Source organism: Camelus ferus, chromosome 4 (genome assembly GCF_009834535.1).
Source record: "Camelus ferus isolate YT-003-E chromosome 4, BCGSAC_Cfer_1.0, whole genome shotgun sequence".
Taxonomy (NCBI): Eukaryota; Metazoa; Chordata; class Mammalia; order Artiodactyla; family Camelidae; genus Camelus; species Camelus ferus.
The window spans coordinates 23834828-23855503 of NC_045699.1; the positions used below are offsets into that span (position 1 = coordinate 23834828).

Consider the following 20676-nt stretch of genomic DNA (forward strand, 5'->3'; position numbering starts at 1 on the left):
GAACAGTGGAAGATCTCCAGGACTGCAAAAGAGTATCATTTGCAGTGAATAATATAGCATATTATGGGGGGAGTCATGGTCACCTGATCAGGAGATCTCCTAAGATCTTACGGAGCTCTAAAACAAATAGAAATCCTTGAGTGAAAGGAGAATAAAGCAACACGTTTAGAGACAAATTATCAAAGCTATATTTATAAGGTAATGGATGGAGCTCTCTCTTAGAGTTAGGATTTCTTAGAATTAATGCTTACGTTTTGGGACAGACTCTCCTCTCTCCCATGAACTATTTGATATTAAGTAGTCTCTTAGCTTCTGCTCTGGCCATTCCAAATCATTCTTAATCAACACTATTCACAAATATTACCACCAGTGTTATCTTTATAAAACACTCTTTATTTGTGACTCTCCCCTGTTCCCTCTTACCTATAGAATGAATTCCAAATTTCTTAGAATTGCATATAGGACACTGCTTTTATTCCCAATTTGTCTTTCTACTCGCCTCAGTGAAAAATATGTTCTAACCACACTGACATGCTTTATGTTTTTGAATGTTCCATGCTCTTGCAAACTTCTGTGGCTTTGGTCATGCTGGAATGCCTTTCTCTACTCTTCATGGAATGCCCTTCTCTACTCTTATATTGGCAAATCCATTAGCCTTCCTCAAGGACCAAGTCAACTGTAACCTTAGTTTTATGTCCCTGACTTTCCCTTCCCCAGATCCACAGTGTGTGTTTAATACGTGTGTATGAAATGAGTACCTAGTAAATTTCCAAAGTATGAAGCGAGGAACTTCGTTTCACTGGTGTCTGTATAAAAATAAATCTTACATTATCTAATAATGTACCTGAAAACCTTTGATTACATAACATTTTAATAAATCAAAACGTATTCGAGAAAACCAATTGAGTAATGCTCTTTGAAACTTGAAACAATACTCCTGCTATAAACATCCTCCTGCGCTAACATGTTTTGCCTGTTTATCTTGTGTGCATCGCCCTAAGAGTGCTTAATGTAGGGAGACCCAGCAACCAAGCAGGTCTATAGAACTTTAATCTCATTTCTGTTTATTGACTGGAAATACCACACTACTCATTTTCTACAGTGTATGATTACTATTGATATTCTTTCTTTTTACACATTTTAATTAAAATGTTAGTTCACTATGACCAGTCTAGAGGGGTTCTTCATTGGGAATGTTGTTTCAGTAGTACAAGATCAAAAAGAGAAAAACTATTTTGTTAAAAGATAGGAAGATATTAAAGAATGATAGTCTTGCAGAATTTGCACAGAAAAGGGGGACTGATGAAATAATGTTTTATTTTGAAAAAAAAAAGCTGATAAATGACAAGAAAATGATATTTGAAATAAACACAATGTAGTGAGTGCTGCTTGCAGGGCACATATCTTCTCTACCACGATGCCTTCCTTGTGCACCTCTAAGATATTAGAGGAGGAATTGGAAGGTGAAATATACGGGTAGGCAGTTCTTTCTTCAGTGATTTAAGATGTAGAAGAACAGCATTAACAAACATAGGCAGTATCAACTGTCTTTTAAACAAAATGAAGCTTTTACCTCTCGAAAGTGTGACAAACGTTGTCATTTTGCTGTGGCCTTGAATCTTAGACTACATAATACATGCTGATGCCCCAAGGGGAAAACTAGTCTGAAAAAACTGAGATTCCTTTTACAGCTTCATATAATTAATTTTAACTACAAATGTGATTTCCTTTAAATCTGTTGGTCAGGGTCAATAAATAGAAGTGTAGTTACGTTTAACATCATAGAAATGCCTACTTACGTATTTGAATCAGGGATTTACTATCAGTCAGGATTTTCTCTACAGTATAAACAACGTATAGCAACTTATTTACATTGTCATATAGTTGACCTTTGGAACATGCCCCAAATCTTCACACTATCTGCTTAAATACCACAGAATGGGTGCAACCTACTATTTTAAATAGAGCTGTAAAGAGAAGCCTTTGAAAAGACTGTGACTTTTTCCAGTCCTGGAAAATAATATCTGAAGCTTTTAATTCCAACCTGTGCATGCAGAAGGAAGGAAGTAACAGAAGGAAAGAAAATAACAGTTAGTAAGTCAATCAGTTATTTTTCAGCCATGTGGTTTTAAGATACTAATGCAGAGGAGAATATGCTGCTTGTCATTAGACCATAGACTGATTAGGATTATGGGTCTTTTCATATTCTTCAGCATAGCGTTGATAGTGATCTGTGAGGAGAGGCTGATGTGCTCCATCCATGTTGCTTCTGGCACGAATCAGACATGAAGCACCCACAAAAATGACTGCAACCAGTAACAGCGAAGCAACCACCACGATGGTGACGATCTCAGAAATGCTAAAACTCTGACCTGTTTGAAAAAGAAAATGAGAGCAAAACATAAATGGCAAAATGGTTGCCAGCCACAATTGGACACCCTAAATGTAGCCACTGTTGCAGACACCTGTCATCTTCAGGGCACTTCCTAATTCCTTACAGTGAGGGGGCCCTGTTGGGGAAGTGATTATTTCCCTTCTAAAGGTGAGGAAATGACAGCTCAGAGTTGGAGCCACTCGCCCAAGCTCACTTGGTAGGTAGGCAGGAGGGTTAGTTCTGGTGCCTTTGGTGCCCAGGTCTTTCGGGGTCCAGATCCTGTGCTCTTTCACTGCCCCCTGTTGCCTTTGTTAAGAAAGGGATTTACAGTTAAATAAGAAGGTTTTAGATTTCAAAACCTCGGGAAAAATCAGCTCAGAATACCTCACTTCATCTCTTTTTTTAAGGATAAATAAATGGAGGCAACATTATGTATTAGAAAAATCAGAGCATATTACACAGGGCTAAGCTGAAAACTACTAGAAATGTTATCTTTGACAGTTACTCTCTCTAGGCCTCGTCTTCCTTATTTGTCAAATGAGGATTCTAATGCTTACCTCAGAGGGCTTCTAAGGATTAAATGAAGTAGTGTGCTAGAGTCAGCCCAATACCAGGTCGGGGGGCTCTCAACAAACTCACTTTCTGAAATTCACTCCCTTTATCCCCAAATAAAAATCTACGTGAAAGCTTTTAAATCCAAGAGGAAAACTGGATTACTTCATCTCAGGAACCTGTGATGACTATAAGGGTAACATATTTGCTTTTGGAAATTTCCACAGTAAAAATCCACTTTCAATACTCACTTGACCATTGAACCTCGTAAGTATATCCCAGGTTGTCCGGAGCAGTAACAAACATTTCCATGTTGGTAACTGGAGGCCAGAATGGCACCATATTGTATTGTCTATTATGTCCAATAGGGGCATTTTCTAATGGAAATATGGATATATCTAAAATATGTCAGAGATACCTTGTTAGTAGACATAATAAAGTTAGTTTTAACACATTATTATGTTCTGAAGGTGACCCAAAATATTCAAGGATAACATTAAAAATTCTTTCATATTTTACACTGAATAAAGACAAAAAAAAAAAAGTTTCACTACAGCATCCCAGGGAATTGCATAAAACAGAGCTCAAGTGCTTTGAGTATAGTACTCAAAAACGGAAAAAGAAAGTTGAATAGTAAGGAAGTTTTCGTATTTTCTCATCTCTTGATTTATCATTACTTGTTTCACTTTTAAATTACAGAAACTAATTTGAATAAAATTCCTTAAACTTTTTTTTCAAAGCTGAAGGAAAGACAGACCTGTAACATGCTGTAACATTATCTATAATTTAAATTTGAGAGACTGTGTTTCTAACGGAGGTTTGTCCTTGACTGAATATTTCTATTGAGTATTTCTCATTTTTTCTGTTTACTTTCAGAGAAATAAATATTAATTTTTCCCTTGGGTTTTACGCTGTTAGCAAAAATCACTTAACATTTTGAATCAAGGTCGTAGAATCTGATTTATTGACTGCCACCTCTTATCTCTCTACTTAAATATAAACCATAGGCATTTATATTACTAGTGAGGCTCTGTTGACAGGAGTTAAAAGAGTGGTGTTTTAGCATCAACTCTGAAGAAAAATTGATAATAGAAATGGCAAGTAGTGTTAATAGTTTTGTAAGTTTAAATTTAGTTACTTTAAAATTTGGTGATTTTTAAATTTACTATGAATTAATGCTAATTAAGTATTTATCCATGAAAGTGTGTTGAGCCCCTTCTAGGGCCAGGCACTGATCTAAGCATGTGGGTTCTAGCATTGAACAAAACAGACAAGATTCCTGCCCTCAAGGAACTCATGTTAATTATTTATTACAGTTGGATTTTAAAGCTAATAATTTAAATATTTTTTTAAACTTCCCATTTCATCTTTGCTGAGTTCTGACTTGATCCGCCTCAGCCCAGGTCAGTTTCAGCTGTGTGTAAAGTTGTGTCCATTAAAATAAATGCAGGAATAGAGGGATACTGGTAAACATAACAATAACAAGTAGATCGCCATGTTACTTCCTTAGGTCACACCCTTCAATGGCTCCTCATCACCAATTTGTGTACGCTTTTCAACAATCCTACCGACAGGTAGGAAAGTTCCAAGAGGGAGAGTATTTCTGTATGTTTTGTATGCTGTATTTTTGACACCTAGAATAATGCCTAGGAAATAGCAGGTGCTCAGTAATATTTTTTTCCCTCAGCTTTATTAAGGCACAGTGTACAACATACTGATTTGCAAATAGCTAACAGATATTGACAAATAGCTAACATCACTAATCACTGGAAAATGCAGATTAAAAACCAGGCGATATCACCTCATACCTGATGGGATGACTATTATGAGAAAAACAAGAGATAACAAGCGTTGGTAAGGGTGTGGAGAAAGGGATAACCTTGTGCACTGTTGGTGGGAATTGCTCACAGAAACCGTTGTAGAAAACAGTATGGAAGATTAAAAGCAGAACTGTTGTATGATCCGGCAGTCCCACTTATGGATGTATATCCATATGGAATGAAATCAGTAAATGGAAGAAATAATCCGTGTTCTTATTTTCACTGCAGCATTATTCACAGTAGCCAAGATACAGAATCAAATAATATTTGTGGGAGAACTTAAGTGTGTGTGTGCTTCAGTTCTCTCAGGGCATAATACATCAAGTAGTGACTGGTCTGGGACATGTATAAACTGCATCTTCTCAAAAATGCACTGAACTTCTGGGCTGCTATAGTTAACACTTAATTCATGTGATTCTTAGTTTTAAAATAAATAAATTGAATTGAATGTGTACAAGGATACAAAATGTTAACGGATAGAAAGTAACATTATACTAAATAGAGTTTGGATACTTTACACTGTAAAATCTTATACCTAATGAGAGGATTCTGTAATGGACATTACGTTGTGAATGATGGGTTATTTCCCTCATAAAATGTAATTCCTATTCCATTCTGACCCTTAAAATTCTAAAATTCTATGATAAGAAGATATATATATATATATATATATATATATATATATATATATATACACACACACATATATATATATACACACACACACACACACACACACGCACACATATACACCTTCTGATACATGTTGAAAAATAATTCCATTCTCTACTCCTAGACTTATTTTCAGTAAATACCTCTGCTTTATGGATAATTTTAGAAATGCTTCCAAGTTTTTTTTCTAACATAGCTGTCCTATGACACTGTTTTCTAAAGAATATTTGCATATGCCTGAAATATTCAAGAAGGTGATAAATTATTTGAGTTTAGCTTTTATATAATTTATAAGTGTTTATATTAGCCTGTCCTATAAGTTTGTGGCCACACTTTATCAGAAATAATGCTGCAGGTTATTTATCTAGTTTTCATTTATGGTACTTCTCCCTGCACTACTGTCCAGGTAATTCAGAGGCTTTATGTCATGCGTAGTACAAACAGAGGGAGCAGAAGGAAAATAACTAGGAAACAGAGGTATTTTTCTGGTTCATCAGTGATCTTTAGATTAAGATCTGGAGAACTTCTAACAAATTGTTATGAGTATGAAATAATTATATTTTCAATCAAGATATGCAAGACAGAGGAATACATGTTTTATAGTTGAAAGAAAAATCCACTTAAGAGACTTGCCAGATCACTCAAGATTCTCATTTCCTCTGAAGAACTAACATTCATGGCATTGTGAATGGCTGAATAACTGCAGCATACGCATTTCTCTCTAGTTTCCAGGTTGTATGTTTAATAAAAATTTATTTTGTTCATTTCTAAACCTATTAATTCCAGTTACTTGTTACTGAAATTAAAGTAATCTACCAAGACATACATACATTGATGATTATGATTATAAAAAGAGAAGGATGTCATTTTCATAAGAAATAAATTGAATGCTTTGGAAAGATTTGTTAAGGATGAGTGGCTGCAGTATTGTCCTAGAATTAACAGTGGGCAAGTATGATTGTTAAGGGTTAGGGAAGCATTATGAAATTTTAGAATAATGCTATACTCAGATTGCAGCATTAGGATTGTTAGTTTCTTGTTTCACTTTAAAGAAATAGACACTATCAACTATAGATAACTCATTATGATTATATGCATGTACATAAACACACATGGAAAATAAGGTGGAACTCCAATCAATGCATTGATAGCAGAGTGACAAGTGAAAAAATACTGATATTTAAGCTATTTATTTCTTAAATGATGAAATTTTCAGATGAAATGAACTATTTTGGCCAACTCCTTAGTTAATGATCCTAAACAGGTTAGATCAGAGGCTTCTATACACACATACACGCACACACGCACACACACATGCACACACCCACTCACTCAGAAATAATAGATGGCCCAATGGATGGATGAGTCAATAGATAATTAATCTCCAGTATTATGTTTATGTGCATGATGAAGTGAAGGCACAGAAGTCAACCTTTAGAGCACTTTTAAAATATGAAAATTTATGCTATTCTAGCCAGTGGAAGTACATTCATTGTTTGAAAAGTAATACGACGTTCTCAGCTGAGTAGAAGTGAGGAGAAAGCAGCCTTGAAATAATATTTTAAAGAATGCATTAAGACGAACTTAAAAGAGATTTCCTATGGCATGATACAAAAGCCAGCATTAACTTTTCAAGTTGAATAAAATTTCCATTTGTGAGAGGCCATAAAGGAATAAAAATCAAAACTGTGTAGTATGAATATAATTTTTCTGTCTGTGGGGATATCGGAGAAGAGTTCTTTAAGATTTTCACATTCATATTAAAAAGCAATGAGGATGTTCATTGGAAGATACGAGAAAGGAAGATTGTGGAAACATGGTAGTCATCTTTTCATAGTAAAAAAAAAAAAAAAAAAGGATATCTTATGGTTACCAGGGGAAAGGGGGTGGGAAAACATAAATTTGGGAGTTTAAGATTTGCAAATGATAACCACTATATAGAAAAATAGATAAAAAAACTAATTTCTTCTGTATAGCACAGGGAACTATATTCAGTATCTTATAATAATCTGTAATGAAAAAGAATATGAAAACGAATATATGTGTATATATACATGACCAGGACATTGTGCTGTACAGCAGATATTGACACATTGTAACTGACTGTACTTCAATTTTTAAAAAAAAGGAGACAGGATTACCTTTTTAGTTCTAGTGGATGTTAATAAGTATCATTTTATACTAACTATTCTGACAGACTTCCTGTCTGCCTTTTCAAAGCAGTTTGGGATATTTGGAAATGGCTAGATTTTATAGCTATTTTATCCTTATTGTAAAGTGTAGTTTGAGTGTGTCACATGCTTAGCCTAAAGTGATAAGTGTGCTGCCTGGACAGTCCCCTTTGCTGAGCCTGCAAAAAACATGTGAAAGAGTCTCACCAGCGTTGTATCTCCTCAGCCACTCATCAAAGATGGCATCAGTGAAAGTGTGCAGGAGGACAAAAATAGGATCATTGGGAGATAAATGAGTTTGTCCTCCAGTTCCATTTAGGAATAAATGAGCCAAGTTGTGAAGGCTTCGAACAGCAGGATCGTACCTTCCTGAGGGATCACTGTAACCTAGATATAAAAATAAGGATGAGAATAGTAAAAACCATCATGAACATCTTATTTTTCAAGTCAAAAACAGTGATGATATTGGGAAACAATTTTTCCCAAGCTTGTCAGGCCAATTTTTACCTTAATAGCATGGCTCCTCTGTACCTATGGTTGGTGGCATTTGTTTGCTATATTGAGAGCCAAGTTAGTTTTAAGCTAGTGGCATGCCATTCTAAATGTAGCCTCTAGGTTAAAAATAATGACCTGTAAACCATACCAGTCAAAATATATAGAACACTCTATTTTGACAAGGCAAACATAGGTCTACACGAAAATAAAGATAGTGGAAATCTCCAGCTTCTACAAAAAAGTGCTGATACAATTGAGAGAACACCATTCTGACTGGCCTGGAAGTTAAATTGCCAGATGTTACTTTAGTCCCCTACCTTCTTCCTTTTGAGTGACTATCAGCATGTTTATTTTTGGAAAATCATTTTTATGAAGAAGTTACAATTTCTCAGAGCTTTCTTGCCATCTCTGCACTAGTTTTAAATATCTGAAAAGACTGCTATCGAAACATTTATAGAAATTTTGATGATAATCTCTATTCCATATATATATAATTACACACACATAGTCTCCAAATATATTTCCATATTGTATATGTATTTCATATATATCATATATAATCCCCAATACTATACATATTGCATCTCCATTATGTATAATATATATTTCCCATATTATTATATATAGCATGTGTATTTCTCACATATATCCCCGTATTATATTGATCATGTATATATATTAAGGCAAGGACAAAAATAGGTCAAAAAAGAGGGTCTGTGATGTGGGGGGGAGCTACAAGTGTGTCCAGCTGGCTTGAACGACCAGCGATGGGAGAGCTATATGTTATCAAACAAAGTTAGAGTTTAAAATCCATTAACTTAATGGATGTGTAATTATAGTTGTGTAATTATAGTCACTCATTCATTTTTCATATATTTTCTTCCATTATTTTTTGACTCAAAAAACATTTAAAGATGGCCTGTAATGAATGTAGGACATGGTTAGGTCCTAGTCTTTCTATACATTCTGTCAGGAAATCAGTATAATTTGTCTTTTGACTGGGCATCAATAAGACACAAGCTGCGAATTATTTATGAAATCACTACTTATAGCCTTAGTTTATATATACCAGCTTAGTCAAAATACAGTGATTATTTGAGTCATCTCCAAGTCAGTGCATTCATATGTAGTTATTAAAATCAGCATAAATATGGGAAAGAATGACATATAATTTTGATGATAAAAGGGAGATAATTGAAAATAACTATCAGATTTATACATCAAGTATCTTAGATCATGGGAAAAGAGAGATTTATTCTCTTTTTGCGGGGGGGTGGTTCTAGCATGTGCAATGTTGTATTTAAGGTAAAATTTGATAATAACAAGTTTATTAGAAAGTTAAATATGATTCTGTTATTTTAAGACTTTAAATATGTACCATGCATATCATTAGAAGTATCAAAATTTATTTTATAAAGACACTAGTTTAGAAAACTTGAATTTGAATCTGTGCTCTGTTACTAACTAGCTGGATATCTTTGGAAATTCATTTCACTTCATTGGACCTCAGTTTCTTAGCTTTAATATACTTTGAGTTAAACAAGGAAAACCAAATTAAATATCTCTAGATGCTAGTTTGAATTTTTAATAGATTTCTTAAAGAAAAAGTTCCAGGACAATACCTAAATAAAACATATACCCAACTTAGGATCTTTTAGTGTTAACTTTTTAGGAAAAAATTTAATAATCTCTCAAAGCCTTGGATATTATTTGCCTGTACTAGAATTTGGTATAGTTATACACATATTGGCCAGCAACCTAACTTTGAGTTTAAATACCTTTTAAGCATTTTAAGAGAATGAAGAGTAGTTTCCAAGGGCTTCTCTTAACGATACAAAGAGTTTCATAACTTTTCTTTATGAAAGTTCTTTTTTGATCAGGGAATTGTGACTATATCATAGCAGGCAGGACTGTTCACATAAACTCACAGGATCAATCTGGCATTCAAAAGTTTCCAAAGAAATCTGGGTTGGTTTGTTTATTTTTGTTTGTTTGGGGAGGGCAGGTAATTAGGTTTTACTTATTTAATGGAGGTACTGGGGATTGAACCCAGTCTGGGTTTGAATACTTCAGGTTCCTGTGACCCCTAGAGCAGTGCGGAGCACCGGTTGCCTTTACTTGCCTTCCACTGTGTTTCGGAAGCTGTTTGTGGAATTGGAATAAAAAGGAGGCGTGTCAAATAAACCAACTTCCAAGCACTGAGTGACATCCTGTGGTTCAGGAAGGCGTTGCACCATGGGTCTTGCCACGTTTCCTGCTGGATTTCTCCTAATTGGCCCACCCTCAGTGCCTGGGGAAAAGATGGGACAGGCAAACACTTAGAGAACATTCAGAGATCTTATCATTGCTTTTTAAATTTGTCTACATAACATGAACACTGAAAGACAGGTTTTCCGTGGTAAAAGAGAAAAAAAATTTGAATGCATATTTAGTGGCATTAAAGTGAGAAAAACCCAAGTTGCCATGTCCAACTTCTGTGATTAGGGAAGATATGTGATACACAAAATCACCTGAAGAAAAAGATGATCACGATAACAGGTAGAGGTCCTGGTATTTATTAAATCAACATCTGTTTCTTTCACTAGAATGTGCTAAAATGAAAATTCAATGGGAAACTGAATGTGGCCAAAATAATCTCATAAACTGAAGCTCTACACTGAAATCCATATTTCACACATATTTGAAATTTTGTACTTGAGTGCTGTCTGTTTCTAGCCTTTAGAGAAATAAAGCAAAACAACCTTCAACCTCTCTGGGAAGTGGTCTATGTTTCAACCAACACATACTTTCCAGCAATTAATGTGAGAAATAAAAATTTCGAGTGTCAGTAAGACAAACAGGTAAACAAAGAGCTGTGATACGGGGGATAATACGCACCCCTAGGCACACATAGATGCTCAGGGGAGGAAGGGAGGGGGAGACAGAGAGAGAGAGACCAGTCCTTCCCACAGAGAGGGATGGGGGCTTCCCAGGCCTTCAGGAAGGCTTCATTTAGGAAGAGAAATTTGCAAAGAGCCCTGAAGGACTGAGGAGAATTTCCATAGGTGAAATAGGAGAAGTTTTACAAGTCAAACATTTTAGGTAGAGGTAATAGCAAGGGATGATAAGCTTTCTTCTACCTATAATTTAAGCCCCATTAAATACTCTGTTCTTGATTAGTGGTAGGTCCCTCAGTCTGGACACCGTGCCTGGCATATAATAGATACTAACTAGTTTTTTGGTGTATGTTGTTATGTGGGGAAATTGGGTTGACTGTAAAAAGATGGCCTGTTTGGGGAATAGCTTGCCTGAGGTAATGTGGCAATGTAAGGGAGTAGTGGACAGTGGGAAAGATAAGAAGCTACACCAGAACCACATTGTGAAGAAGTCAAAAAGCAAGATGAGACAGTTACATTTAATTCATCAGGAAGTGGGAAGAGGTCTTAGGTAAATGGGAGAAGGGGAGATTGGGTAGGAACATTTTGCGTTAGTTTGTCTCAGGCACCGGAGAGGAGTGTTGGTGCCCTCGAGGGCAAGATGCAGAATAATCCAGTGGGGTGGGAGGGGTGATATTACAACATCTACCTCTGTTTATTTTCACTGATTGATGCAATCTCCTATGTTGTACACCTTATAGTTAATGTAATGATTGGTACTTGACGAATCAGTATAGCTAACTTTATTTATAGAATACAAAAATAAAACACATGCCTATAGTGAGGCTGGAAAGTATATGTGCATTTTTTAGATGTATGTTATCATCAGAACCTTCAGAAAGCACTGGCTAAACTGTCAATTCAAGCTGATGTTTTGGGGATTACTGTTCAGAGAGCTGTCAGTCCATCCCAAGAAAAAAGTACTGATTACGTGAGTTTTGAAAACACAACAGCCTAATTTGCCTACATGGAGTTTCGTAGTGGAGAATTCTGATAGTAAAGAAATGAGTTAAACCTTTTTCATTTTAATCCAATGATTTTTAAATTTGTTTGCACTTGGACAACTTCTGTCATTGAACCAACTAACATCCTACGGATGGATTGGAGTCATGTGGAATTTCTACGCAGGAATGAATGTCTGAAGTAGAAAGTATATTTGGGAAGTATTGTGAAGAAAAAGTGTGCTTTTCAAATGGTGAATCAAAGATGATAATTTAGTGGCTGAAAGAATGTTAGGTGTCAATAGTTAATTTTTTCAGTATACTGAGTTTGGTGCAGTCATGAAATAATGGTGAGATACTGTCCAAAAAGCATATGAAGACATAAGCATGGGATGTCTAAGGAAGATCTGATCTAAAGATGTGCATGTATGGGTGCCCTGTAAAAGATGATGAGTGGAACCACAGAAATGGATAATTTCATCCAAGAAGAAAAGTAGAGAGAGGAAAAAATTACTATGCAAATTAAGTAAGATACCTTATTAAAGCATTTGCCACCATATCAGACACATAATATGTGCTCAGTAAGATGTTAGTTTTTTTTTCTTTTACTGGCCTAATAAATAAAACGATTGGTATTTACATCTTGAAGTAAATCAAAAGGTAACCTGGAAATTTGTTTCACTTAAAATATGTAACTTCAATTTTTCATGAATCTAGGTGTCTGAGTTATGAGACTTGTTACTGTAACTGAGAAGAAAAATTGTGACATAATCTTCTCTCCTTTCTTCCTGTATCCTGTGCTGTAATTTTATTTACCCATTTAAATCATGCTCTGTTTTGATATTCAATCATCCGTATGAGTGGAAAATACCTGGAAAACTCCCAGGTCAAAATTCAATAGCCCAGGCAGAAAGAGCTGAGTATTTGGGTATGTCTTAAAGATACACTGAGCCTCAGTTTCATCTCCCTGCCACAAGGTGGGAGTGCTCATTCAGCAGGCCAAATAACACTTTATTCTAATTTTTAAACTTCTATAGTAGAAAATTTTATGTACTTATTTTGCTTATTCCTATATTCAGCTAAATAATATTCTTTTATTGAAGGAGAGTTGATTTACAATGTTGTGTTAGTTCTGGTATGCAGTATAGTGATTCAGTTATGCATATATATTTTTTTATTCTTCATTATAAATTATTATAAGCTATTGAATATAGTTCCCTGTGCTGTATAGTCGGACCTTGTTTATCTATTCTATATATAATAATTTGTATCTGCCAATCCCAATCTCTTAATTTATCCTCCTTTCAATAATCTTCTAGTGGTGAAAACATCTACCTAATTTCTTCATTCTATGTAAAATATTCTCAACTTAAGTTTACAAAGTAATTGAATATCTGATGCTTAAAGAACATATGCAGAATAAACGTTACATGTATGATAATAAATTCTCATAATTCTAGTTTTTATATGGAAGAACAAAAGTTCAAAATAGCCAACCATGCCTGAATAAGAAAAATAAGATGGGGTAGAAAGACCCTGATAATTAAGACCTTGTGTTAGTAGCAAGGGACAGATATGAATATGATCCAAGGACAATCACAGAAAGCTCCACATGAACAGACCCACATAGGAGAGAAACTTGACCTATGGCACAGGTGGCACTCAGATCACTGGAAAAAGGGTGCTAGGGCAGCTGGTTAAGCCTTCTCTTTCTGGGTTCACTTTGGGAGAGCTGGAAAGAGCAAGCTGGCAGACTTCTGTACAGCATCTTTGTTTTCTTAAAGGTATCCTGCATATCACCTTTTTATTTTTAACCTTCTGACTAGAAGTCAACAAAATAGTTAAAATAACAAAATAGTAACCATTATTATGTAATAATACCATTATATAATAATAAAGAGAGAGTGTGTGTATATGTGTGTGTGTGTGTGTATTTATGCATGCATGCATGTATTTATGGCACTTCCAATTCTTTCTGCATATTTCAGATTTCCTAGGGAAACATTTTCTGTGAAATTCCAACACAGGACACATGACTGCTAAGCAATGGTGAGTGAACTAAGAGGATTAAGTAATGCAAATAGACATTTCCAAAATAAGAAGGGAGCAATGCACTGACCAGACTGCTCAAGAAAAGCAGTATAAAAGTGTATAGGCAGATTGCTTTGACTATCCTAGGTGCTCAGTAAGTATCTGTACATCCATTCTCCAGAATAACAGTGGATTTTGGTGTGAAGCCCTTAGTAGAATGAAAAGTCTTCGGGCAGCACATTTAGTCTCTTTACTTAAGAGGGAATTCAGAATTCTAGATGTCATTTGGAACTTACTGTTACAAAGGGTTCCCAGGGTGTCGTAATCTTCCAAGGATTCGCAGACCACTCGCCATTGAGAAAAGACAGAGTTTGGGCTTATCAGAGTGAAATCAAAGTTGCTTCTTGACCCCATCAAGTCATCGGTGCAAATGTCACAGACGTTCTTCCCGGTGGCAAAATTCCAGTAAGGAAGGGAGAAAGAAGGATCCTGCAGCATTTCCTAGATCACAGAAACTCTGTTAGCATTCTCTGCTTTTGTTTAAAATTCTCCCTTTGCTTGGCTTGCTCCCTGGCAGTCTGTCTCTATTAGTTCTCTGCAGCCACATGGGAACCAGGTAGTGTGTCAGTGGTGTCTGAAGGGCTAGAGGAAGTAAATACCGTATTTAGCAAAGCCTCTAATTTAGTACAAGAGGTCACTTATGCAGTAGAAGGAATGAAACCCAACTCATTGTACAGAAATTTCTGCAAATGCTTTGGAGGAGGTGTCTTCCTTTTCTTTTTTTTAGGCAGGTAATTAAAACTGGATAGACCAAAAATTATCAGTAACTTCTACTCCTTGACACTTCCACATCCTTCTGTTTTCCTATCTCTAATTCAAGTGTCACTAACTCAGGCTGGAGCCAGATCCAGCCTTGAGATATGTTATGTGAAGCAGTGCTTTTGGTTTTGTTTGTTTGTTTGTTTTTTTATTTAACTGGAATGGGTTTAGGCATTTAGATTCTGGTATGACTACAGACTACAGAGGCTCTTTCCCACTTGCTTTATCCACCTGGGCACTGAAGGCATTTTCCTCAGAGACCTCGCTTCGGACTGTAACCTATGAAGATGCAGGCTTCTGCCTGAAACTAATACAGACAGGGAATGCTAAAGGGACACAAAATAGTTCTTTCTGCACATGGTTCCTTAGACCAGGACCTAGTTTCCATTTAGTGCTGATCTCAACAGTTTAAAAAATGCTGGACTAAGATCACATGCTGTTTTTTTTTTTTTTTTTTTTTAATATTGGGTTCCTTAAAACACACATTTATTGTGTTTGTCATTTCTGATTCCTTTTGGCTCTGGGGGAGTTCTGTTTAAAATGTGGGTATGAATGTAGGGATAGCCATTGTTTTATCTCACCTTGCAAGCAGTTAGTACATTTTTGTTTTTTTTACTATAAACCCTTGCTGGGAAACACTTCCTTGTCCTCAGGGTATTGTAGAGGGTCAGAAGCTTTCCAGAGCATACCCACTTACTGATCTCTAGGGGTTTGCAGTACTCGTTTAGATGCCATTGTTCTGGTTCACAGAAATTAGTGACAGCTTCCAAGGGATCATTAAGAGTCAGCTTGTGGTTCGCAACTGACATTTGGGAGCTGGAGAATATTCATGTGGCATTTCAACTGTGCACTGCATTTAGGCTGTAATGTACTGGATCCCTTGTGCTGTTGGGTTTGAAAAACGGAAGTCATAGGGGTTGAAGTTGACTCAGGCAAAATTGCAGCTTTTACATACTTTCCACCTGCCCTTTCATTTTGGTGTGCCTATGGGAAAATGACTTGAAGGCATGAAGATTTAGGGTCGATTATAAATGACAGATTTATCTACTCATAATCTACTAAATATCTTACTTGAAATCAGAGCTATAAAATAGGAAGTTCTGAATATCAAATGAATTCATTTACTCACTCTCAAACTGCATATGGATGGACTACTTACGTATGAATATTCTGTTCTGTATTTTTTGTGCATTAAATCTCTCCCTTCGAGCCATTATTTTCTCAGATAGTGCTGGGGACAAGCCTGCCACAAATCAGTTAATGAATCTGCCCTCAGATATTTTCTCTGCCCTCAGATATTTTTAGATTAATTTTCAGATTTTAATTTGGGGGGAAAGATTCATTGCTGTTATTTTGCATATGAAACAGTCCATTTGTGGATTTTCTAGTTGAGATCTAATACTTTGAAGATTCATTTTAAAATTACAATGTTTTTCTTAAGATACAGAGCAGTTAGTAAAACAAACAATAGCAAAGTATTTATGTTAGTATACTTTAATATTTTAATGTGATTTTAGCTTATTTCCTTAAAAGTGTACAGGAAATAACTGTGTTTGGTTTGATTTTCACTTTATGCCAAAAAAGCCTACACCTTTTAAATGAAAGTGATGTCTGAGAGACAGGATGTTTTTAATAGTTTTCTTCTATAAGCCTCAAAGTTGTAGGGGGCATAGAAAAAAAATGGAATTCAATTAAAATATGACACTGTAAGTGAAAAAGTATTTTTTTTTATAATTTAACCCCTATACCATGCCAGAAAGAATCATCAGTTGGGATTTGGAAGAATGAGAAGTTATAACACTAGCTTCATCCAAACCAGGAGGAGGTACTGGTTTACATTTGGGGAGGAAAACATATCAAATGAGATTCCTTTGTTGCAAACCACGCGAGGGTCATTTTTTCAATGACAGAGCTGGAGAATACATCCAGTGCTTTAATTCACACCTATAAATGTCTCCATCGGCTTCCTCATCATTGATGTGACTTTCTTTTCACTTCGCAAAGGATAAAGATTAATTGATAAGGGAGTAATTAGTATAGGGAGAAGCTTAGCAGAATGTCAGAAGCAGATTAATAATGTGAAATTGCTTGGTCAGTGCCTGTTTTGATCATTCGGAACACAGTGAATTAAGACGACTTACAAGCACGGCGCCTCCTGCGTAAAGGCTGTGAAAGTGGAAGTGTTTGGTGCGTACCTGTATGTCTCTCTCCAGCTGCAGCAGGTGGTACCTGTGCCACGTGAGAAACGCTGGTCCCTCGTGAGAGAAATCTACTTCACCAAAGCTCTCCTGCCCTGCCCCAAGGAAAGTCTTTTTGACGGAGTAGTAGTGGGTCCACACAAAGTAGTTATAAATGGAAATGTTCTCAAATTGGGGCGTGTTGCCGTCTGGCCCCAGTATTTCCTCTGATCTCCTGGTGGCGATGACAAACTGAGGGTGATTTGTGCGCTTTGCCATATCCAGGGCCCGGATGAAACGGTTCTTTTCTTCAGTGCTTAAGTCCAATAGGTTTCTCCTGACTTTAGGGATACAGAATTCAAACGTGAAAACATCTGCCTTGTGAGCGTGGGTAGAGAATGAGCCTAAATAATCGTTAAGCACCATGTCGCCTTCACCCAGTAATGATAATCTGCATGTTTGCTCACATCACCTTAGACTGTTAAAAATACCCCTGGCTAAAATCCCTTCTTCAGGCCTGCTTTTTCTCTCCCTTCCACTCCCTCTCTCTCTCTGACTTACTCGAGGATTCCTGTTACCTTTCCTTAATCTGACGGTGGACTTTATGATTCTGCGATCCTGTTGTGTTTATCTCTGCTCACTACTGGCATATTTCTTGGAATTTCCTACCTTATTAATATCATAAATTTTGCAAAGCCATGGTATGTGGTATAGCATAGTGGTTAATACCAGAGCCTCGTTCCATGACTCTGCCCACATTTCTTGAAGCATCAGTTTTTCATTCAGGCGTGTGTGCATGGGAAAATACCTGCCTTACAGAGTTGGAAAGATTAAAGAGTATGCACATACAAAGCACTTAGACCAGAGCCTGGCTCATAAAAAAGCCTCCATCAACGTTCTGTTAAACTCTTGCTCCTATGTTTGATATACAGAGAACAGTGGAGTATTGCTGGCTGTTACTATTTAAAGCCTTGTCATTCATTGCTCTTTAGGCTGCAGGCTAGGCTCATTGTGTAAAATGACTGAACTTGATCATTAGAGAGGGAAACGCCTTTGTGGTCAGCCAGGGTAGTGGGGGAAGCTCATGGATTAGAGCTGGACAGATCTCAGTGTGAATTCCAGGTTTCCCGCATACCGGCTACATGGATTTGACCTTCCTGTCTAACTTAGGACATTTAACACAATGACCTTGAGAAGTTACTAAAAGGTCCAATTGTAAACACTTAGCACGCTCCTAGTTTCAATTGGTTGCTCAACAAATGTTTTGGAAGGAAACGTTATCAGTCAGAAGACTTGAGCATCAATTTCAACTCTTTACATCAAATACATTTCTTAGCCTCTCTAAGCAGCTCAGTTGATTTAGGATTCTATTGAGTGTGTGGAGTCCCATGCAGAACCGGGTATCTGTTCACACCTCCACTTACCTGTGAGAACCCTCTGGTCACAGGCAGGTCCTCTCCATCCAGGACGGCAAGTTCCACAGTTGTGTCCTGAGAAATTGCCATTGCAGTGGCATGTCCTGTTGAAGAACCGTGTGGGCCACTTCTCTCGGTCATCTCGGCCATCGTGTGGGTACTGGGCGCTGTGGGGTCGGGAGTCAACTGTCAGGGCATCACACCTGCCCCTTCCTGATGAGGAACCACAGCGGTCAGTACCAGGCCCAGACAGTGGGAACAGATCTGGGCAACACACACCACTTCTCAGAGCCTCAGGGGTGGCACAGTCTCTTGGGAATTGAGCCCAGGCCTGCTGGAAAAAAAGCAGGGTCAAGAAGGTGTATCCCAGAGAGAGGAGTTTCCAGGCTTCCATTCTGCTTGTAGTCAGAATGCAGGATGAGGCTCTGGTTGGCAGCCCTTTGTGTAGAGACTGGGGCACACGTGAAAATCAAGCTGGAAAGGAAAAAGCAAAATGAAATTATGCAAGTTTTTTTGAACTGTTACAAATAGCAGGAGCCCCTGCCCAACCCACCTTCAAAGTGCTTTTCCTGTCTGTGAAATGACATTTCAAAAAAAGGCTAAAACTAAGAATTTACCTTTAAAAATTTAACAGCTATCATGTCTACAAAATGAATTCCCTGTCCTAGTTATTTAATTTTCTTCATTTTAAATTTCTATTTATACATCAAAAAATAGTTATCCTGGAGGTCATTTATGAAAAGCACTCATGAGCAGGTCGCCACCATTAATGACATTTAAGCATGGAGCTGAAAGAGGAAGGCTTGGGAGCAGATTTCTGGCCAGTTAATTTCCATGATTCCAAGTCCCCCATATCCTACTGGAGTTTTAGCAGGGGTCTACCCACTCCCCATAGAGCTTCCCAACAGTACCTTGAACTCCAGAGGGAATTCTCTGCTCAACCTCTCTTAGATCTCAGTGTTTTATATTTGCTTGTTCCCTGATGTCAGAGCTGTTAATTGCCTGTGGGTTTCTGCCTGATAACTAATCTCAAAGCTCTTCACCCAAAGTGGCAGGGGCTGGTCCTCTTTTCCACCCTTTACTAATCCCCTTTCACTTCAGTAAGTTTTTCTGCTCTTTAAGAATTTGGGTAGCACATGATTGCTTTCCCACTGGTTTCCTTGTGATGCTTAACGTTTTAAGAAAAGGTCAGAGCCATTAGTTTGGAATACAACGAGTCAGAGAAACTAGAGAGCTTTTGTTTTCATTGTAGAGATTTAATTTTTTCCTTTGACAGTATATCTTTATTTTTTGGCTGGGGGGGTGGGTAAGTTAATTCAGTTTATTTATTTATTTAAAAAAATTCTTTTAATGGAAGCACTGGAGGTTGAACCCAGGACCTTGTGCATACTAAGCACATACTCTACCACTGAGCTGTACCCTCCCCGCCCCAACAGTATCTTTTTTTTTTTCTCCCTTTTCAGTTTTATTAGGTAGAATTATTACAGTTTGACTGCACATACACATTATATTGCATGTAAATGCATATATATAGTATGCTGCACTTTTTTTAGTTTACATATATGTACTAATTATTGTTTCTAAGAACAGATTAGATCTTTAGCTCAACAGTATACCTTTTGAAGATAAAATGTGATTACTTATGTTTTCCTAGTGATAAAAGGCTAACTAGGCTAGTGCTTGTACCTGATGGTAGCTTTTGGTTGTATTCAGTCTTGAAAATAGATACTGACATTCTTAAAATTTCTAGGGAGAATAATTGCAGTAGAAAAATCGTCAGATGCAATTACACCAACCCCCATGACACTGGCTATCATGGCTGTCTGCCAGTACTGACAGGTGATACTCCAGATCCCTTACTCCACTGGGGTGGTGTTCATCTCTGTGACAGAGCATCACAGGGTCACTGCTACGTCTGTTGCTGAGAAAATGACCACCTATTAGCTTATTCTTTCCTACCTTCTCTTCAGGCAGACTTAAGTCAATGAACTAAGGGCAATAGAGTCATGTATTTAAAGATGAGTTTTCCTCTGGAGCTGAGAACCCATACATATGAAATCAGCCTTCAAAACTAATCTTTAGTTTGGAATACATAATTACTGTACAAAAGTTATCAGAATTCATAATCAGGATTAACTGTGCTATTTGAGTCTCAGCCAGAAAATTGTCCAGGAACCGATATAAGGGACTTGGGTATATGATTACAAACAAAAAGCCAGCCAAGGCTGTGTCTATAAATTAAGATAAAAAAGAATAAGATGGATTTCTAGGACATGGCTCTTTGTCCAGGCCAT

The 20676-nt window shown here is 36.8% G+C and overlaps 1 protein-coding gene across 1 annotated transcript; it reads right to left on the reverse strand.

Annotated features, from left to right (window-relative positions):
* Positions 1–1323: 1323 nt before the first annotated feature.
* Positions 1324–19463, reverse strand: TYRP1 (tyrosinase related protein 1). Its single transcript, XM_014565031.2, has 8 exons — positions 19294–19463; positions 18392–18856; positions 16986–17308; positions 14268–14472; positions 10207–10374; positions 7797–7976; positions 3178–3324; positions 1324–2372 (listed from the first exon to the last, which is right to left on the reverse strand). Exons 2-8 carry the CDS (start codon positions 18774–18776, stop codon positions 2167–2169), a joined length of 1614 nt encoding a protein of 537 aa, XP_014420517.1. The 5' UTR covers positions 18777–18856; positions 19294–19463; the 3' UTR covers positions 1324–2166.
* Between the last annotated feature and the right edge of the window lie 1213 nt (positions 19464–20676).

Excerpts from the sequence above, each read along its gene's own strand:
- TYRP1 (XM_014565031.2), bottom strand. The coding sequence starts at position 18,776 with ATGGAAGCCTGGAAACTCCTCTCTCTGGGATACACCTTCTTGACCCTG. Across the intron at positions 14,473-16,985 it reads AGCTGGAGAGAGACATACAG|GAAATGCTGCAGGATCCTTC; the intron begins GTACGCACCAAA and ends TCTGTGATCTAG. Across the intron at positions 3,325-7,796 it reads GCTGAGGAGATACAACGCTG|ATATATCCATATTTCCATTA; the intron begins GTGAGACTCTTT and ends GACATATTTTAG.